At 38.2% G+C, this 22,775-nt stretch overlaps 2 protein-coding genes across 5 annotated transcripts in view; one reads left to right on the plus strand and one right to left on the minus strand.

Annotated features, from left to right (window-relative positions):
• Positions 1-22,775, minus strand: part of kcc (solute carrier family 12 member kcc) — a 468,256-nt gene that overhangs the window by 336,888 nt on the left and 108,593 nt on the right. The gene's annotated exons all lie outside the window — the stretch shown is intronic.
• Positions 7,736-20,262, plus strand: LOC114242862 (atlastin). Its single transcript, XM_089727871.1, has 13 exons — positions 7,736-7,828; positions 7,967-8,203; positions 8,405-8,554; positions 9,888-10,043; positions 10,123-10,272; positions 12,012-12,147; positions 12,860-13,044; positions 14,807-15,028; positions 15,133-15,381; positions 16,608-16,856; positions 17,095-17,328; positions 17,411-17,689; positions 20,143-20,262. Exons 2-13 carry the CDS (start codon positions 8,006-8,008, stop codon positions 20,170-20,172), a joined length of 2,238 nt encoding a protein of 745 aa, XP_089583997.1. The 5' UTR covers positions 7,736-7,828; positions 7,967-8,005; the 3' UTR covers positions 20,173-20,262.

Consider the following 22,775-nt stretch of genomic DNA (forward strand, 5'->3'; position numbering starts at 1 on the left):
GGGCTTTAGGGGTTGGTTAAACATACATTGACATTTCGGAATCCGGGTGTTTTATCCATTAATTAACTGGGTGATCGATTTCACATCTTTTAAGTTAAATTGAATTAACGTGGGTACTGAAAACTATAGATATCGCAATATGAATGCCGCTACCTACCTTAATATCAATCTTCATCAATTCAATCAATCAAACCTTAATATCAAAATCATCTGTGATCACGCAAATTGCAGCTCTTTAAATATTTATTTGTTTAAGTTTTATATTACTGGGTGGGTACTGTTACAGACTCCCAATAAAGTTTTTTTTTTTATTGCTTAGTTGGGTGGACGAGCTTACAGCCCACCTGGTGATAAGCGGTTACTGGAGCCCATATACATCTAGAACGTAAATGCGCCACCCACCTTGAGATATAAGTTCTAAGATCTCAGGATAGTTACAACGGCTGCCCCACCCTTCAAACCGAAACGCATTACTGCTTCACGGCAGAAATAGGCAGGGTGGTGGTGCCTACCCGCGCGGACTCACAAAAGGTCCTACCACCAGTAAAATGTGTAATTAAACTAATAAAAGTGAAATCTCTTTTACAAAATTATTTTTTAAAAACCTAATCGGGAGACCCCGCATAACAGAACGACCACATACGAGAGTACTTAAATAACTTGTTGACTTAACTTTTGTTAGTCTGTTTGAAAGCTAATCTATCATGGAGAGCTATCGCTAACGGATTTTGAAGTTTCCCGAAGGATTCGCCGCGGCATCTCAGACTAGAATAACTCCCAAATAACTCTAATGTCGATCCTTCATCCATCAGAAGTGGGAAAACTTATTGAGATGTCCGTATCATTCTATCAATGTGGTTCAGATGCGGTATCGAAAAACTTTGATCTCAGGGAAGTTATGACTTACAGTAATGTAACTGATAATTTTGCTCTGTTGAATACTCTTGTAAGCTATTATATTAGAATATACTGCTAGAGAATCGATAATATTCAAAGCCCCCGACACACTAAATTTTGTAGAGTGTTGACAAAAACAATCATTCAAAAATACCATACATATTTTCCCAGATTTAGCCTAACTATAAAATTATATTTTATTCAATGGGCACCTCATAGCTAGCCTCTAGTTTAGAAAAAGTCTCTAGTTGGATCTTCTCAGCGAGCTGCGAATCCGATCCTGTAGTAAATTTATTCGCGAAGCAGCTGCTCTTGAGTGTCCAGGTCTCCTTTGGAAGCGTTCGGGCAGCTGTTAGCTAATCTCACCCCTCCTGGCTAAGCTTTGCTCGCCTACCTGTCCCGGTGAAACTGGAAAGGCCTTCGGACCACCAGTAATCCCTCATTCATAAAAAAGTCTACTCGACATTACTACGTTATCTAGGCAAAATATTTCGATTTTAAAATAAACATTACATTACGTTTTATGTCTGTATAAGATGATTATTGTTATAATATTTGATCGAATGAATTAAACCTTAATAATAAAGGTAAATACATGCTTTATATTATATACTAGCAACCCGCCCTCGCTTCGCTTCGGAAGCATTAAATTTTATTATTGATAGCTGATGTTACCCCCGCGATGTTACCCGCGGTTATTGTTGTACTGCGGGTGACGCCGCAGAGCGAAGCTAGTCTAAAAAAAGTAGCCTGAGTCACTCCTTATGTCTTCAGCTACCTATCAGTGAAAGTCTCGTCCAGCCGTTCCAGAGATTAACCGGAACAGACAGACAAAAATTGTAAAAGATGTTATTTTGGTGTATGTACTGTATATATCTTCATATTATTATGCATGTAGTAAAAAGCGGTTATTTCAATATGACAAACAGATACTCCAATTTTATTTATTTGTATAGATTATAAGAGATACTTTAATTTACTCCATTTGCCTATATATACTCAATGACCGTGAAACCTTTTTTTTCCTTTTCGCAAAGTACATTATGTAGTATGTACGGCTTGTCATTAGCTATAGAGTTTGAGAGTAAGCTCCAAAAGCTAGTATGACAATACCATAGATTATACACTTAATATATTTGAGAGACAATACTCCTATAGTAAGGCAAAGGACCCTATCATAGAAAATGGGTTCATAGCCCGGAATTCCTTAATTTTGTCTCTGAATGAACTGTTTCGATAAATTCAAATAAATTGTAGGTTGCTATGAAATTGCCAATAAATCGTGTTTAACTGTCCAATAAATAGCTGTTAATTAAAGATGTAACGTTCAATTAAACGATCGTTAAGGAAATAAAACAGGGTAACAATTCGATGGCATCAAAAGAGGTAAATCAAGAAACGATATATAATATTTGTAAGTAAATTAGTTATAGTTTAGCGATCATATCGAGTGGTGAAGGGCTAGTTAGCTTAACCGACATGTTTGCAACTTTAGGCAACTATTCATAAAGTTAACTAATATAATATAATATAACTATTCATATAATATAATATAACTATTCATCTATACTAATATTATAAAGAGGAAAGATTTGTTTGTTTGTTTGTTTCGAATAGGCTCCGAAACTACTGGACCGATTTGAAAAAATCTTTTTCCATTAGAAGCCGACATTGTCCCTGATGAACATAGGCTACTTTTTTTTAATTTTTTTTAATTTTATTTTTTTGATTTCATGTGTGTTTTAATGTTTCCGAAGCGAAGCGAGGGCGGGTCGCTAGTATAACCTAAAGCTCAGCCTTCAGGCTTACTTCTTAGCTACTTTTTACCTAGATTTAACTAGGAAGAAGTCTGGTATTTGACACATTTGGGTAGGGACGGCAGTATCTCATACTGAACGACCTCATTTACGTTGTGATCTATTGGCTTCATTTTCCAAACGAATCCTAAATAACCATGAGAATTACTTAATTCCTAAATAATATCTTAATCGTAGCAGTCGAACCTGTAAAGTTTCATGAAGCTTATTATCTAGAAAATTCGCTCATGACGAGATAAATCGTTGTTTATTATTGACAGCACTCGATCCAATATTTCGTGACAATGAAACAAAATTGGAGATCGGTATTATATTTGGTTTATTTAAGCGTACCAGCATTTGTTATTGCTGTTTGAGTTTGATTTGAGTAAAATTTATTAAAGCTTATTTATTGTACGCAAAAAGTCAAAATTGTAGCTTTTTTTATACTGCTTAGATGGATGGACGAGCTCACAGCCCAGCTGGTGTTAAGTGGTTACTGGAGCCCTTAGACATCTACAACGTAAATGCGCCACCCACCTTGAGATATAAGTTCTAAGATCTCAGTATAGTTACAACGGCTACTCTACCCTTCAAACCGAAACGCATTACTGTTTCACGGCAGAAATAGTCAGGGCGGTGGTACCTACCCGCGCGGACTCACAAGAGGTCCTACCACCAGTCAAGTAGAAGCTTACTGAATCAAAGTGTAAATAGTTGTTGTTAAATGCGTGCTAGCTGTGATGCCCTCAAAGTAATATATTTGAGTATCTTCACTCAATCTGACCGATTGACACATTGCTCAGTAAACAACACAGACGATTCAACATTCGAAATCGACTTTAATTCACATTCTTCTCTGCCTTTGTAAAATATTGTTTGAATCCTAAAATTTTTATCTAGTGTGGCTATTAATAGTGCTGGAATTCTTCGGACATATTGCTCGTAAAGAGGGTCACAATCTTGAATAGCTGATGGCTGATGGTGGAATACGATCTTCTCTGGACATCAACTTCCACAATGCCCTTCACAAAGCTAAGGATCGTAGAAGATTGAGGGAAATCGTACGAGAGAAACTGATGCAGCGGGGGAGTCACGACCCTCAGTAATGAGGAAGACGACGCGAGGAGGAGTGGCTATTAAAAATACTTAAATAATTAAATATAGTCCACTATATCATTAACGTAAACATTCGAACAATGTATAATAGTGTTGTGAAACAAAAACTCCGAAGATACGAGACTAATTTCTAAAGTCTATTTTTTTTTTGTTTAGTGACTATCGGGACTCTAAGACATCAATCACTACGTAAATGCCGCCGTCTAAGGTCTAAGTCTCAATTGTTTAGTATAGAGACTTATTTTATATGGTAATAACATAGGTTAGCATCTCTAACATTTGCTAAGTCCGTGATTTGTATAGTACAATGTTAGTCTTTAACCGGTCGTGAAGTATCTTTTCACTATGTTGAGGACCCTAACGTTTCAATAGCCAATACTACGGTTTTTATTTCCAAATAAAGGCTGATGTAAACACATTTGCCAATGCCAATTAATATATGCAATTTATAGTACACACATATTATTCTTGAAAAAGATTATCTTTTTTTTCCTACCTAAGCTGATAGCCTTGAGAGGCTATTTCAGCGTAACATTAGCTAGTAGGTGTCTCACGGGACTCAAACCGGAGTGATGCTAGCACTGACCCTAGCAAGAGCAGTGCTTCGCAGAATCTACCACCGGATCGGAAACGCGATCCACTGAGAAGATCCGGCGGGAAACTCAGTAGGCTGTGTCTATGGGTTAATTCGCTCGTCGAGCCCTTTGTCGTAAGTGACGGGTTCGACGAGGACGGTGACCGGTGCTTGTGGTACCTAATAGCACCGTTAATGGATCGGAAGGATCCGTAATGACGTGTTTTGGGCGGCGTCAACTGTTTACTATTCGGTCTACAGGATCGGGTATGGTAGATTGTCAGTAAATGGGTCCTTAATGGATGAAATTAAATTAAGTCCAATTTACGTACGGCTAAGAGAGCTTCAAAAACATTTTTTTCTTGGCTTTTCCCAAAGTGCTGTCTTAAGAAGCCTGTGGTCGCCTATTATTAAAGATATATCGGATATTTATTAATATATATCGGATTTTGTACGTGCTATAATTATCTTAAGAAAGCCTACCAACAATGGACAGCTTAATATAAACTTCGTTTTCTAGTTCAGGTTTCATTACAGACCATTGAACGAAAATGGGTGCCGTGTTGCAAATTGACTACGCCTGATGTGGCCACTAAGACCTGTGTACCAGATGTTCTGCTCAAAACTAAGATTATCGAATAGTATATTAAGATATAGGAGCTTAAGAAAACTATGGTCACGATCAACAGCGTATCCTAATTCAATGTCTAAGAAGTCCGCGTTGGATTAAACCGGAAACATTGTTCCTACAATAATTCAAATAGGTATTTTAAAATTCTCCGCTTACAATTAAAATAGTTAAATTTTGTAGGACATATTGTGAGTCAGTGTTGTGTGTGTATACATATCGACGCTTGAAAGGCAAACGTGACTAAGCGACAATAACTGCTTAATACATAAATGATAGGCAATAATCATATTCGATGCGCAAAAAAAATATATTTCTAGGTCTATTAAAATAATTTCAATCCTACAGCTAGATTCGTTAAAATAGACTTTTTTTCAGGTATTTCAACTTTAAATTAGTCTACTGTAAAGTTCACGCATTGTCGCTTAGTCACGTTTGCCTTTCAAGCGTCGATATGCACGACCATCCTGCTCGTTTCCGTAGATACCGCAGAGCAGTTTTCGAGGAATAATGAATGTCTTATAGGTGAGCATACATACATAATTATTATAAAAATTGTTTTTAGTTATTTTTTTCATTAAATACATATTATTATTTAATATATTTACTGCTATTGTAAAACCACAATTACAGCGAATTCGAAGGGAATTCCGAAACGAATATATCATGTGTTGGTTAACACAGATAAAAACTGATAGTGGTCGAATGTTTGAATGTGAGGAATAATTATAGTTTTCCTTGCTCCGATTTGCAAATTTTCTTTCAATATCATTTTACTAATCTCGCAAGATTTTTTTACGCATAGAAAGGTGAACGTGCTCATGGCCCTCCTGGTGCTTTTACCCACGGATATCATATTATTATGCGAATGCCACCTCCCATCTTGAGACTCGAAGTCTGCTGCATAGGAACTGCATAGGATTTACGCAAATTTTATAATTATATAAGTTTTATTTTTATAACAAGATGCCATTCTTTCATCGTAGAAGTAATTTCTGTGTCATCATCATCAAATCACAGAGTATTTGTTTATAATATTTTTAATTAAAATTAACATACACTTTTACAGTAAAATCTTGCGGTTTTTCATCTAATTTTATTAATTCTGAAGTTATTCGAATACTTCACAATCTTCTTAGACACGGAAAATTTTGGCGAGTTGTGGACGTAATTGAATTATCAATTGATTAAATTACAATTATATCTATGAGTCGCGTAATCCGAAGCAAATATACTATACAAAAAAAGACGTCAGTTTAAATATTGAATGAATTGTTATTTCCAAATGAAATAGTACTTGATAGTAAATATTCTGCTGGAGCCTCAAGATATATGTACATAGATCCAATAATACATTTATGTGATCTTGGGAAATCATACACAACTTTCATTGGCTTGCCCTATGTCTGTGTATACACATGTAAAGAAATATTTTAATTTAATTTGAACAAATTTCATGACGTTCATTTAACTTGAGAACACGTTTTGAACCGATGACGATACAACAATTTTATTTCATTGGCCTAATATCTTGACTAGGGAATCTGGAATTAAGTCTGCATTTCTATTAAAACGACTTATTTTAGTATTTCAATTCTTTCTTTTTTTTTTCTTGCCCTTTTAGGCAGACGAGCATACGGCCCACCTGATGGTGAGTAGTTACCGTCGCCCATGGACTTCAGCAATGCCAGGGGCAGAGCCAAGCCGCTGCCTACCTCTTAATACTGTCCACAAGCCTCGTTTGAAGAAGGACATGTCATAGCGCTCGGGAAACACCGTGGAATTCATCATAAGCTCACATAGATCCACTACTGTATACAGGCTTTTTCCAAGTTTCACTACAATTCTGCTCTCATCCAGCGGATTCTCGCGATCTTCAACAGGTCGTCAGTGCAAATTGTGGAACGTCTTCTCACACTTCGTCTTCCGGTGCATGGTGGCCAATTGAATTTTTTTATGGCCAAATCAACTAAATGTCAAAGGTCAAATCAAGAAAAGCAAAGTGTCAAAGGCTTACGAGTAATGACCCTCACTCATTGCCACTTCAATCAAGGGTATGTCTTTTATCACGGTTCTCCTGCGAATCTCCTCATTCTTGATTTAATCTTGCAGAGAAACTCCGAGCATAGATCCCTCTTAATTTCTCTTTGGGTGACTATGATCATTTTAGTAGTCCTAATGAGCCTTTATTGTCTGCTTGTGAGTATTTAAATTTATTTTTTATTAAATTAATTTTGCCCTTAGCATTTGTGTAATCGGAAGCTGCGCGACAATAACAAAACTGTACATGACATCAATTTTGTAAATTTGTAAACATGACTGTGTAATAACCAGTGGTAAGGCGGCATATTGTACGCCCTGGTACTTAATCTGACCTATTTCTGCTGAAATTATCCGAATTGTCCATATATACTCATATTCTTGTTGATACATCCTCAGATCTAGGCGTTCATGCGTCAGAAAAATTCCTTACAAATATAAATTTTAAACTCCCGTCACTAGTTCTCTAATTTTTTTATTGTTAGCACCGTTTTTTTTTTAAATAATTACGAAGATCTCTTTGTGAAAATATCAAATTCGCAAATGCATACAAATGAATAAATAATAGGTAAATATTTTATTATCTAAACTATTTCATTTTATTTACTATCTGCATATGACCACTGCAAGTATCGTGTAGTTTGTGGTGACTATATGATAAGAGGTGGATAGAAAGGAAAATAATTTTGAAAAACAGTATAAAAAGCTAGTGTTTGGTTTATTTTTCTCATTACATTGTGGCCCTCACTGGAAAAGACGTTATTTTCTTTCGGAGTAAGTTGCTATTTGCATTTCAATAAACTAATACACTACATATTTAAGGCTACGGAGCAGTGTGTTTTATACTCCTTTAGCGTCAACATTCTCACATCATCTTTGACCTATAGTAAAATATAACCTAATTTGTTTCAGGCAATTAAATCTAACAGGAATATTGAAGACCTAATCACTATGAGTGGTCTACGATCCGTTCAGGTAGTTAATGTGAATGACAATCACAATTATGTGCTTGAAGATAACACACTCCAGAGAATTTTACTGCGTGAGGATGTAAAAGATCTGCCGCTGGTGGTGGTTAGCGTAGCGGGCGCCTACCGCGGAGGAAAGTCCTTCTTGCTAAGCTACTTCCTCCGCTACCTCAACTCACCGGTATTTATTACTTTATCTTTATTTTTTAATAAAAATTATAATTAGATTGTTGAATATCATTTGTTGTTATTGTTTTGAATTTTTTCGAATATATTAAAGATGCTTGTCCAAAAGAGGAGTTAAAATCAAATGCTACTGTGAATTCAGGTTAAAAACTCATTTTACAAAAAAAACTAAAAGTTCAGCTTCTTGTTGTCGTAGACGGAAAAGCGAAACGAAAATGGCGACTGGTTGGGGAACGAAACAGACCCTTTAATCGGATTCAGCTGGAAGGGAGGATCTGAAAGGCATACTACGGGTATACTAATGTATCCGGAGCCATTTATCACCACTACGGCTGCAGGAGAAAAGGTCAGCTTGTTTAATGTGTATAATGATTATTAGATTCCAAAACATAAGAATTTGCATGGCCACACTTGGACCTAATGTTTTCCTTCGACTCACTTTACGTGGTTATGTGAATGATGGTCACTTCGAAAATCACTTGACCTTAAATTGCAAAAAGTTTAGAGCTCAATGAAGGGAAAATAATAATAAAAGATGAGGGTTCGTAAAACACTTTGGAGATAGAGGCCGTATGAGTGATTGTGAGTGGCTAAAATAATAATAGTAACAAACCGGGAACAAGTCATATACCGTCATCTGACTCCAATCTAGGTCCCCCTGTACTATGATACACACATATTGGTGCCACCAGTCTACCCTGCCTATTTCTGTCATAAAGCAGCCGATCTTTACAGTTTTAAGGGTGGAGCAGCCGTTTGAAAATTTGACACTTAGAAGAATTCATGTTCCAAGCTGGCTGCATCTTCCACCAATATAAGCAATTCAAAAGCCATTTTAATTTTTTTTATTTTTTATTGCAATATTGCGTGGACGAGCTCACGGCCCACCTGATGTTAAGTGGTCACCGAAGCCTATAGAGATCTACAACGTAAATACCGCCACCTACCTTGAGATATGAGTTATAACGTCTCAGTATAGTACAACGGCTGCCCCACCTATCAAACTGAAACGCATTACTGCTTCACGGCAAGCAGGGTGCCACCACCTATCTACCCGTGCTGAATCACAAGAGGTCCGACCACCAGTAATACATCAAGACAGGGAGCACACAAACCTGTTCATCACATGAATGTTTGCCCGATGTGGGAATCCAACTCACGAACCTCAGTCCGGATGTAAAAGGCACTAGCTACAGCAGAACCGAGTCAGTCAATTTCACCGGCTATAATTTTTAAACAGTCTGGAGCCATATACTCTCCTTTTTTACAATCTAGGTTTAAATTTAATGGATGGTATAGAGCGGTGTTTCCCAATAGGGGAAATTTGATATTTAAGGGCGGCAATCGTACTAAATTAATATAAAAATGTGTATTAAAATTATTTTGAATTAGAATTTTAGTTTTTTATTATACGTTTTGAAATATTACTTACTGTGTTTTGATAACAATTTCATAGTGATTTCTTCCCAAAAGCCCCCCATTTATGTATCTTAAATGATCAAATAAATATTTTACTGTTTAAAAATTATCTATAGGGGCAAAAAAAATTTTAAAATGTTACATCGGTGAATGGCACAAAAAAGGTTGGAAAACTCTGGTATAGAGTAATGTTTAGATTTGACTAAGAATTTTGACCTATTTACCTAAGATTTGAAAAGTACATTTTTTTTCTTTGACAGGTGGCAGTGCTGTTAATGGATACACAAGGCACCTTCGACTCCAGCAGCACAGTGCGAGATTGCTCCATAATATTTGCGCTCTCTACCCTAATATCGTCCGTTCAGATCTATAATCTCAAAGAGAATCTTCAAGAGGACGATCTTCAATACTTACAGGTAGATTTCAATACTCGGCTCATATCAAGTATTATTTTATTTTCTCAACGCAACAATTCAATTCAATGAATCATTTCAGTTATTTACCGAGTACGGGAAACTACTTAAAAACGAAGACGGCTCGAAAGCGTTTCAGATGCTAATGTTCCTTATCAGAGATTGGCCTTACTATTATGAACATGCTTTCGGTGCCAAAGGAGGTGAAGAGCTATTAAAAAAGAGACTTGAAGTAAGTACAATAGAAGTTTAATGAATACTAGCTGGCCCGGCAAACGTTGTTTTGCCATATAAATTATTTCTAGGGAAGATAAATAACCTAGAAACCGACTGCAACGCCATCTGATTTGTAAATCTAAACCATTCTCGATCCACCCGAAGGTACACAGAGAGAGGAGAGGAGTTCAGTTACAAACACGCACAGAATATATATATATATATATTCTGTGTGTATTCTGTGTGTATTCTGTGTGTATATATATATATATATATGTGTGTGTGTGTGTGTGTGTGTGTGTGTGTGTGTGTATAAACGTTTGAAGCCACTGCTTCCCAATATATGTATGTACCTAGTCATAAATACTGAGACAAAGGAAAAAAAATATTTCTATTGCAAATAACATTTATTAATTTTACAGTGTGTTAGTTTAATACATAAATATAAAACAATTTAAAGTATAAAAAGCTTATTTGAAGTGGTCTCCATTGGCTGCAATACAGTCCTTTAAACGTTGAGGTCAGTTATCAATAGTAGCACGCACTCTTTCCATGGGAAATTTTTTCACTGCCAATTGTACGGATTGTTTTAGGGACTCCAAATTATCATGGCGCTTAGAACAAGCTGTACTCTGTAGCTGTAAACTGACCATAAATCATAATCCAGCGGATTAAGATCGGGACTAGACGACGGCCAGTCTTCAGCTCTGATGCAGTCTGAAACGTTCGTTTCCAACCAAGACTGCGTAGACCGAGCTTTATGACCTGGCGCCGAGTCTTGCTGGAAGGACCATTCTTGATTATTGAACATGGTGTTGTTAAGGGGCTTCACTACCTTCTCAAGAATGGTATCTTGATACACTCGTGCCAATGTTTTGATACCTTTTTCACAAAAGTATGGCTCAGTCACTCCTCCATAGCTAATACCCCACCAAACCATCACTGAAGTCGGATAGTGCCCACGTTGCACTCTGTCGACTAATTGGGAAGCTTCCTTAGAGCTTTGAGCATAAATACGATCATTTTGTTTGTTAAAATGTTGCTCAATTGTAAAAAATTTCTCATCCGTAAACAAAAAATTTCTATGACCTCCCTTTGCGTACTGCTTCAGTAGTTGTTTCGATTTTACCACTCTATTCTCTTTTAAATTATCAGTTAAGAAATGACCAGTACGTCTCTTATAGGCTGTAAGTCCTAAGTCATCTTTTAAAATACGCGACATGGTTCTAGGTGCTATCTTCATCTCCCGAGATAAAACCTTTTGCTTTCGGACAGGATTTCTTCGAATTCTTTTCCTTACTGCTTTGACTACCTTTTTCATACGAACAGTACGTAGACGGCCAGATCTTTTTCTGTCACAAGCAGAGGAGGTCTCATAGCCCGGTACACAAACATTTTACTAATACCAAGCATATGGAGAGTTTTAAAAATTGCATTTGGCTCCATACCTACTTTGTGTAATGCAATCACAGCGATTCGGTTCTCTTTATCACCACACTCCATTTTAATATCGCAAAATATTGTACAATGTATTGGCGCCAAAATGAGAAAACTCAATGAGCAATCATATAAAAATGAAAGATTCCAAATTCAAATGTAATATTTTGTTTATTTTTCATTGTAACAGTATTTATGGCCAGACTAAGTATATAAGAACGTAAAGGAAATATTGTTATATTTCCAGTGTGTAAAAAATACAACACGGAATAGGGCTAGCGTAAAATTTAAGTGTTAACTGAACAATTATCTTTTTAGATTACAGATAAAATGCCAAAAGAGCTATGTGACCTCCGGGAACATATTCGTTCTTGCTTCGATAAGGTTTCATGTTTCCTTATGCCTCACCCCGGTTTCAAAGTTTCGAATCCAAGCTACAACGGAAACTTTTCTGGTAAAATAAATTTATTTTATTATAAATTGCTAACATAATTCTGAATTAATTTGTAAAATAACAGCATCACAATATGAGTATTGGCACCTTTAAACAAAAGGTAATAATCGTATTTTCTCATCGTCATTCCTTATTACTAGAATCCTTGTCCTTTGTTACGCTAACGAGCAGGATGATAGTACCTTTAGTTCGCTCACATAAAGCCTTACAACCAGCAAATATGTATTATGATTTAGTGTTGGCAATTGGTAATGTTTCACATATTGAAAAGTCCACTTAATACGGTATGTCAATTCATCGCTAAGTTCATGTGTTCAACAACAAAATCTCCCTTATATCTTTACAACTACAATTTTTACGTAGTTGTAAAAGAATAAAAAGTGCTTCCGTTAATTATGTGGAAAGATGTCGTAATTAATATATAAAATAACGACATTGTAATTATCTAAAAGCCGGGAGATATCACGTTACAAAAGAGAGTGACTGTAAAACATTATTGATTCCACAATGCAAGGATGCTTGGTTTTTAATCAACACAGCCAATCAATTCTTATTTCGTATGTGCTGGTACGATATCTGTAACACGAGGAAATCTTCACTCTAGCTTATTCAATGTTAAACGATCAACAACAAATTTAATTTTATGGTGAATAATTTAACTGTTATTATTTTTTGGAAACTCACCAATGAACGTTCACTGTGTTGTCCACAGAGCTTTCGACAGAATTCAGAAACGCTCTTAAAGAGCTTGTACCGTCTATATTTGCGCCTGAAAATTTGAATATAAAAAAGATAAATGGAGTTAAAGTAACATGCGCTGATATGTATACATATTTCCAAACTTATATGACTGCTTTCAACAGTGATTCTATGATAACTCCTAGCAGTATCTTCGAGGTAAGTGTGAATCTGAGCATCAAGACTGGAGGAGGCCTAACTTATGATAATGTCTAGCACATACGGCTAATATATTAAATAATGATTGCTCCTTTTTACTAAAAAAACATCACGAAATTTGAACATCAATCTCAGAGATCTTAAAATTACGATGGGCATGTTAATTACTAACGATCTGATGTCATAATGCACGACAGCTATCATACAATTCAAACCAAGACAAATCATTAATTCGCGGCAAAAATAAGAAGGATAATTCCAATACTTTACTGCTCGTAGTATCCACACCAGTAGAATCCACATCAGGATTTGACTCATGTCCGCCACTAGTTACTTAAAATAAGAAATAGCTAGTTGCGAATTACGGAGTAAGATATAAAAATAGTTTAAGTTACTGCTACTACCGACAAATTACCATGAAATGATTAGCAGGATGCGTCGGATTCTGAGAAGAAAGGCGAAAACTTAACTCCGCTGCCTATCTATAAATACTATCCTGCAAAAGACTGCAAAAGGTACATTTTGTCAGACTAGTCTCTCACCACGGTGCAAGTCCCGTGAAAATCTGATCCATAATGAAAAACATTATTGACATTACTCAACATCCTCAACCTGAAATATGTATCCAGGCCAGATCGCATCCTCGAAGTGATCCTGATAACATGGAACCTTAATAAAATATGTGATGTAACTGTCGCACCGCAACCTATTCACCCTATGCCCAAGAAGGATTACCGGTCCAAACCCACGCCACATGCCATACTAAATGCCATTTCCATCTATCATACTTCAATTTTTTTCCACACAGAAGAAGGCTGGATTGGACTTTCGATAATCTAGTTTTCGTGGATCGCTCGGAGATTCCAATTGAATCGCTCAGCTTACGAAGAGAGTTCGGTTCTCTCTTATTATTGTAACATGTACTCCTTGATGAATACTCTGATTTACTGTTGGAGATGTTCTCGTCATCTCGTTTTTACCGTCACGCTGCCTGTCACAGTGTCAAAATTAATATAAACGTTCATTCATAGTACGTCTGCAGGCGTATTTTCTGCACATGCACATGTACATAAGTCGTCGTGGCCTAAAGGATAAGACGTCCGGTGCATTCGTGTTGAACGATGCACCGGTATTTCGAATTCCAGGCGGGTACCAATTTTTCAAATGAAATACGTACTCAACAAATGTTCACGTTTGACTTCCACGGTGAAGGAATAACATCGTGTAATAAAAATGAAACCCGCAAAATTATAATTTGCGTAATTACTGGTGGTAGGACCCCTTGTGAGTCCGCACGGGTAGGTACCACCACCCTCCCTATTTCTACCATGAAGCAGTAACGCGTTCCGGTTTGAAGGGTGGGGAAGCCGTTGTAATCTCAAGGTGGGTGGCGCATTTACGTTGTAGATGTCCATGGGTATGATAGGATGGTAATCACTTAACACCAGGTGGGCTGTGAGCTCGTCCAATCATCTAAGCAATAAAAAAAATGCTAACCGGCTTTGGAATGAACTTCTTATGTTTCCTGAATGCATCGTATTTTTTCAAACGAGGTTTGAGGGGGGTTTTGGTGGTAAGCAGCGACTAGGCAGCGCCCCTCTCATTGGTGCCGTTCATGAGTTACAGAGATCACTGACCATCTAGTGGATCGTGTGCTCATGTCTATGAATGCTATAAAATTATAAAAATAAGAGACAAGTAGCAACAATCAGTACATAGGTCAAGAAAGTCATGGTTCTGATAAGGTTCTTTATTATTTTAGAATACCAAGAGGGCGGCATTGATGGCAGCTATTCGGGAAGCTACCAGTAAGTACACGAAGATCATGGATGCTGCGTGCAATACCGACACGCCAAGTATGCCAGGTGAAGGAGTTCGTGTTACTCATAACCAAGCATTGGCTAAAGCAATCGAAGCGTTCAACAAAAAAGGGAAAATGGGCTCACAAAAAGAGATCGGTGCATACCTAACTCAATTAAAGCGTGTAAGTGTTTGGAACTTAACGATTATGAAAAAATTCATCCAATCGAAAACCGATAACTATGTAATATGTTCAATGTAACAAAATAAAGCCGTTGGTGTTTTCAGGATTTAGAAGATCAATTACCACGTTATGGCCTTATGAACGACGGCAAGTATCGGAAACTAGCATTCGAAGCAAAAGAAGTATTTGATAATACAGTCAAAGCAGTGCACGGTGAAAATTTGTTTTGCTTGCATCCGAATGATGTAGAACCATTATTCAATGAAGCCGTTTTAGCCGCTGCTACTTACTTTGATTCCAAAAGACAAAAAATTCCAAATGTCATTGATGAAGAAAAGATTAAATTCATCCAGGTCAGTACAATTCTATTATATTTTATTGTTAAATTATTTAGAAAGTTATGTGCGGTTAACTTATAAGCAAAAAATACTTAAATGTCAAACTTATACGAGTAATTTTAGTTAATACATATTATACTTTAAATATCTACCATTATTATCTATAGATTGCTGCCATCTAACAGGAAGGTAATTTATGCCTTTGCGATAAAACTCTGGTGATCTAGATTCTACAAACTGTGTGAAAGTATTTTGCACTGCCTCCTCGGAAGAAAACTTTTTATCACGTAGAAAATTGTCCAAATCACAAAAAATGGTAATCCGTTGGAGCAAGGTCTGGCGAATACGGAGGGTGACAATTGGTTTCTAATTGCAGTTAAAACGGTTTTTCGTGGTGTATGAGGTCTCGCGTTATAATGGAGCAATAATGGTGAAGATCGATTCATGAGTAGGGGCTGTTTCACTGCATGTTTTGCTATCATTGTTCGGAGTTCGGCACAGTAGACATATGCCATTATTGCTTGGCTAGATAGGAAAAAGCTATAGTGAATAATACCATACTGAGACCACCAAATAGTTACCATTACCTTTTTATTGGTAAGCTTTGCAGTAATTACGCAAATAATAATTTTGCGGGTCTGATTTTTATTACACGATATTATTCCTTCACCGTGGGAGTCAATCGTGAACATTTGTTGAGTACGTATTTCATTAGAAAAATTGGTACCCGCCTGAGATTCGAACACCGGTGCATCGCTCAACACGAATGCACCGGACGTCTTATCCTTTAGGCCACGACGACTTCTATCGTATCTTATATCTTCGTATCAGACGTCAGACATGAAATTGTATCTTCATGTTTTTCTCGAACTTCAATATTAAATTGAGGATTATTAGGTATACATACTAACTTGTATTATATAATCGTGAGTCCTCACAGTGGCTCGTAGATGTTATCAATATTTTAGACGTCAATGTCAGCTGTAACCTAACGCCGAAAACTCTTTTCAAATTTATTTTGAAGAAAGATAGGTGATAGCGTTCAGGAAGCACCGTGGAAGGGGAGTCTTTTGCAGAGCAGTATGGTACTTGGTATAAATAATCTCTCGAAGGGTACTGTATGCGATGAGTATAATATAGTCGTTTCAGTTCTGGAGATGATACGTGATTGCGGTTTGCTTCAAACGATATGCGAAAATTCCATAAATTTGAAATTTATTCCTTTTTTATTATTTTCACAGTATTTAGGCAAAGAACTGAAGTGTCTCCAAGCATTGAATCTACAAAACAACAGACACGTTATAACTGAACTCAAGATGAACTTCTCTAGTTTCATGGAAGGCTTAGTCAACAAGGAACCTCCATTAGATGACAACGAATATGAAGCCAAGTACCAAGAAAGCTACAGAAAAGCCATTGAGACATTCGACCAGCGACGAAATAGGCCTACAGAATTTCCAGAAGATGTATTCAAACTATCTCTGATGCAGGTAATTTGAAATTTAGAAACCCATACTTTAAGTCAAAGCCTAATTAACTGCAATGAACAAAATGCAACTAGTATATTCGTGGTTCATAGAATTAAATTTATTATTATTTAAAGAAGGATATTTCGTATTCATGGCAGGAGGCAGGTAATAGGCGTAGTGATAAGTTATTACTTCTGTGAGCGAATTTAAAAATATACTTTTTTATTGTTCAGTTTAGCAATGTATTTTTAACTTGCAGCACATGGCAACTCAATTCATTAACTTGCAAGCAATCAATAGAAGTAAAAATAGGAAACAATTCATGATGGCGTTGTCATTCTACACGAATCACATGAGTCTTTTCTGGGATCCCGATACATGCTGCTTACATCCAAACGACTTGGCAAACGAACATAAATTAGCATCAGAACAAGCGTTGAAACTATTTCACCCCGAATTGCCAGATGAGATGGAGAGAGAAATACTTAAACAGGTATTCATGTAATTAAAATTATTTTAAAATATATGTATTCTTCTCAAAACTTTAAAGAAATTAAACAATGATCTTTTTATAGTTCATCAAGTCGAAGTATGACGATCTGCGCGAACTGAACGATGCTGCGAATGAAACAGCTATTGCTTCAGCTGTTAATGTGTATGTAGAAAAAATGGAGAAAGCCACAGAATTTAAGGGCTGGTGGATCCCAACTTTGGGGATTCCGTATCTTGTCAACCTGGCTAATAGATCTTCCTATCACAATGAAGCCAAGGAAGCTGCTCTTCTTAATTTCTACTCGAATCGTCGCGATCGCATGAACAGCGCTCCGGATAAATACTACAATGAACTTATTAAGGTAAAGCAGAATTTTTTTTTTTTTTTTTGTCACCCCGATGGAAGTTAAGGACTTGATCAAAGACCTACGTCCTCGCAAGGCTCCCGGTTCCGACGGTATATCCAACCGCGTTATTAAACTTCTACCCGTCCAACTCATCGTGATGTTGGCATCTATTTTCAATGCCGCTATGGCGAACTGTATCTTTCCCGCGGTGTGGAAAGAAGCGGACGTTATCGGCATACATAAACCCGGTAAACCAAAAAATCATCCGACGAGCTACCGCCCGATTAGCCTCCTCATGTCTCTAGGCAAACTGTATGAGCGTCTGCTCTACAAACGCCACAGAGACTTCGTCTCATCCAAGGGCATTCTCATCGATGAACAATTCGGATTCCGTACAAATCACTCATGCGTTCAACAGGTGCACCGCCTCACGGAGCACATTCTTGTGGGGCTTAATCGAACAAAACCGTTATACACGGGAGCTCTCTTCTTCGACGTCGCAAAAGCGTTCGACAAAGTCTGGCACAACGGTTTGATTTTCAAACTATTCAACATGGGTGTGCCGGATAGTCTCGTGCTCATCATACGGGACTTCTTGTCGAACCGCTCTTTTCGATATCGAGTCGAGGGAACCCGCTCCTCCCCACGACCTCTCACAGCTGGAGTCCCGCAAGGCTCTGTCCTTTCACCCCTCCTATTTAGCTTATTCGATAACGATATTCCCCGGTCGCCGCCGACCCATTTAGCTTTATTCGCCGACGACACGACTGTTTACTATTCCAGTAGAAACAAGTCCCTAATCGCGAAGAAGCTTCAGAGCGCAGCCCTAGCCCTAGGACAGTGGTTCCGAAAATGGCGCATAGACATCAACCCAGCGAAAACAACTGCGGTGCTATTTCAGAGGGGAAGCTCCACACAGATTTCCTCCCGTATTAGGAGGAGGAATCTCACACCCCCGATTACTCTCTTTAGTCAATCCATACCCTGGGCCAGGAAGGTCAAGTACCTGGGCGTTACCCTGGATGCATCGATGACATTCCACCCGCACATAAAATCAGTCCGTGACCGTGCCGCGTTTATTCTCGGTAGACTCTACCCCATGATCTGTAAGCGGAGTAAAATGTCCCTTCGGAACAAGGTGACACTTTACAAAACTTGCATAAGGCCCGTCATGACTTACGCGAGTGTGGTGTTCGCTCACGCGGCCCGCACACACATAGACACCCTTCAATCTCTACAATCCCGCTTTTGCAGGTTAGCCGTCGGAGCTCCGTGGTTCGTGAGGAACGTTGACCTACACGACGACCTGTGCCTCGAATCTATACAGAAATACATGAAGTCAGCGTCGGAACGGTACTTCGATAAGGCTATGCGTCATGATAATCGCCTTATCGTAGCCGCCGCTGACTACTCCCCGAATCCTGATCATGCAGGAGCCAGTCACCGTCGACGCCCTAGACACGTCCTTACGGATCCACCAGATCCAATAACCTTTGCACTAGACGCCTTCAGCTCTAGGAGCAGGCTTAGGGACCTCGGTAACCGTACTCGTCGAACTCGACAAAGAGTTCGCCGTGCAACCTAACCCATGAATCAGCTCGCTGAGTTTCTCGCCGGATCTTCTCAGCGGGTCGCGATTCCGATCCGGTAGTAGATTCATTCGCGAAGCAGCTACTCTTGAGTTGGTAGGTCTCCTTCGGAGGCGCTCGGGCAGCTGTTAGCAAATCCCACCCCTCCTGGCTGAGCCTTTGCTCGCCCACCTGTCCTGGTGAAACTGGAAAGGCCTCCGGGCCACCAGTAATCCTACAATCATAAAAAAAAAAAAAAGAATATTTTTGTTGGGATAGATAGATGTACAATATCGACTTCATACTGAGCGACTTACAGACTGTTCACAGAATATTTTGCGCCACTGCACACAGACTGTTAACAGAAACTGTTTATTACTGGTGGTAGGACCTCTTGTGAGTCCGCGTGGGTACGTACCATCACCCTGCCTATTTCTGCCGTGAAGCAGTAATGCGTTTCGGTTTGAAGGGTGGGGCAGCCAACTATACTTGAGACCTTAGAACTAATATCTCAAAGTGGGTGGCGCATTTACGTCGTAGATGTCTATGGGTTCCAGTAACCACTTAACACCAGGTGGGCTGTGAGTTCGTTCATCCATCAAAACATTAAAAAAAATAAAAACCTAAATGATTCACCGCAGGCAGCTGTCTACTTTATATATACGTACCTTAAAAATATCGTTTGAATTTGACCGTGGGATAAAATTGAGGGAACACGGGACGACGATTATTTTAGAAATTGAATAGTACAAATAAACAAAGTAGTTGAAGTTTAAAACATAACGAAACAAACCCTATAAATAATGGGTATCCTTACCACACCTCATACCGAAAGACTGATAGGTTCGTAACATATACATACGAGTGTATTGAAATTAATCTGTTTATTAACTTACGCAGGAGATCAACTACGCTCGGATGAAATATTAAGATCTTCTTGCGAACCGGCTTCCAGTAATGACAACTTCTTCTTCATCTATCTTTTAATTTTTGAATTAATAAAATCAATCGTGAAATGAATCGAATCTTTTATTTGGGTTTATGCACTGACTGCTGTATTTTATTTTGTCTTTAACTGTTAGGACTATGAAAATTACCATTTTTGATAGCAAACAGTGATTCCATTTCAACCGATTAAAAAAACAATTGCTTAACCAATTACTTTAGATAACTCACATAATATTGTTACACACACAAACATTTAGTCTATTATATGAAGTCGTCGCGGCCTAAAGGATAAGACATCCGGTGCATTCGTATCTAGCGATGCACCAATGTTCGAATCCGGCGGGCGGGTACGAATTCTTCTAATCAAATACGTACATAACAAATGTTCACGATTGACTTCCACGGTGAAGGAGTAACATCGTGTAGTAAAAATCAAACCCGCAATATTTTAATTTGCGTAATTACTGGTGGTAGGATGATGTCTTGTGAGTCGGCAGGGGTGGGTACCACCGTTCTGCCACAAATTACGACTGACTCGGTGGAGTAGAAGTTAACGCCTGTGATTGCCCGCATAACGGCCATGGGCTCTATTCCCATTCCAGAAAATATTTGCATGACATATATACGACATATGACATATATACATGTCAAAAATCTATATTGACATACATTTGAATAGTTGACTTAACAACAACACACGATTTAGACACAACACTTTGGAACGATTTGGAAATAGCTTCCGGCTAATTTAATGAAATTATTATCAAATCTTCGGGTGCGTTCTACGAAATATTTAAAAAAAAACAATTTTTAAAATAACCAAGGAACAGCAAAATCAATTTTCCCATTAAACCTTTGTTTGTTTTGTAAGGCGGACTGCCGGTTTTGTTTGAATTCAATTAAAATTTGATCCGGATTGATGGTTTGGTACAATACATTCTACGAGCTCTCGGACTATCTGGTATTAAGAGCTTACTGGCCACCACAGAAAAGACAACGTAAATGCCACCAAGCATGTGGGAACTCGAAATTCAAAACTCGAATGTATTTAACATACATAACAATTTTGTCCCATTCGGTGTCGAGACCCTAGGTCCGTGGGATCCTAGCGTTATATGGCTTTTTAAGGAAATAACAAACAGGTTAGTCGACACTACAGGAGCCCGTCATGACTTACGCGAGTGTGGAGTTCGCTCACGCGGCCCGCATACACATAGACACCCTCCAATCCCTACAATCCCGCTTTTGCAGGTTAGCCGTCGGGGCTCCGTGGTTCGTGAGGAACGTCGACCTACACGACGACCTGGGCCTCGAATCGATCCGCAGACACATGAAGTCAGTGTCGGAACGTTACTTCGATAAGGCTATGCGTCATGATAATCGCCTTATCGTTGCCGCCGCTGACTACTCCCCGAATCCTGATCACGCAGGAGCAAGTCACCGTCGTCGCCCTAGACACGTCCTTACGGATCCATCAGATCCAAAAACTCTTGCATTAGATACCTTCAGCTCTAACACTAGGAGCAGGCTGAGGAGCCCCGGTAACCGTACTCGTCGAACTCGACAAAGAGGTCGACGTGCAGCCTAACCCATGCATCAGCCCGCTGAGTTTCTCGCCGGATCTTCTCAGTGGGTCGCGATTCCGATCCGGTAGTAGATTCATTCGCGAAGCAACTGCTCTTGAGTTGTTAGGTCTCCTTCGGAGGCGCTCGGGCAGTTGTTAGCAAATCCCACCCCTCCTGGCTGAGCCTTTGCTCGCCCACCTGTCCTGGTGAAGCTGGAAAGGCCTCCGGGCCACCAGTAATCTCTCAATCATAAAAAAAAAAAAAACCACAGGAGACCGAAGAGCTGGCAGCTACCTTGGACAAAGAATTAGTCTAGCTATTCAAAGGGGGAACGCTGCCAGTATATTCGGAACATTGCCTAAAGGGACTCCTTTTAATAATATATTTTAGTTATTAAATTATTATTTTTATTATTTATTATTATTAATTTAGTTTTTATGTATTACATAATTATTCATATATGTTATACAAGTGACATAAATGGTATTTTGAATATTGAATTAGAAATATTAAAACATTTTTTGGATATTCAAATTTAACATACTGCTTTGCGAAAAAATACAAGTTGTTAATTTAGTTGGCACTTTGTAGATTTGATATTGGCACTTCAGAAAGGTTATTTTTTTTACTGTTATGCGATTATGGGTGGCGCAGGAATTTGATACGTAGTTTCCGCACCTACTTTATGATGATGTAGTGAAATTATAATATTTTTCTTAATAAAAAATATATGCCAAAGTCATGTTCAATTCCTAAAGTTATTGCAATCGAAGCATTTATAACTGCGCATTGATTCTCAATTATATTTCAATCTCGTCTTTACACAAGAGAGCCGATGTTCGATATAACGAAAGACTAATTTCTTCGCGTGCTTTATTAATATTCCTCTCCTTTTTTCTCGTCTTGACAATTTGCGTAAATCGAATGTCGATGAAAATAATGTCTTCCACGTGTTTCCGTTTTCAGTGAAATAGGTTTCGACAATGGGGTTGTGTTGTGATGTGTATTGTGTTACCGAAA

Source organism: Bombyx mandarina, chromosome 05 (assembly GCF_030267445.1).
Source record: "Bombyx mandarina strain Sakado chromosome 05, ASM3026744v2".
NCBI classification, from domain to species: domain Eukaryota; kingdom Metazoa; phylum Arthropoda; class Insecta; order Lepidoptera; family Bombycidae; genus Bombyx; species Bombyx mandarina.

Coding starts and splice junctions, on each gene's coding strand:
- LOC114242862 (XM_089727871.1), top strand. CDS start 8,006: ATGAGTGGTCTACGATCCGTTCAGGTAGTTAATGTGAATGACAATCAC. Junction 15,382..16,607: donor AAAAGATTAAATTCATCCAG/GTCAGTACAATT, acceptor TTATTTTCACAG/TATTTAGGCAAAGAACTGAA. Junction 16,857..17,094: donor TCAAACTATCTCTGATGCAG/GTAATTTGAAAT, acceptor TTTAACTTGCAG/CACATGGCAACTCAATTCAT.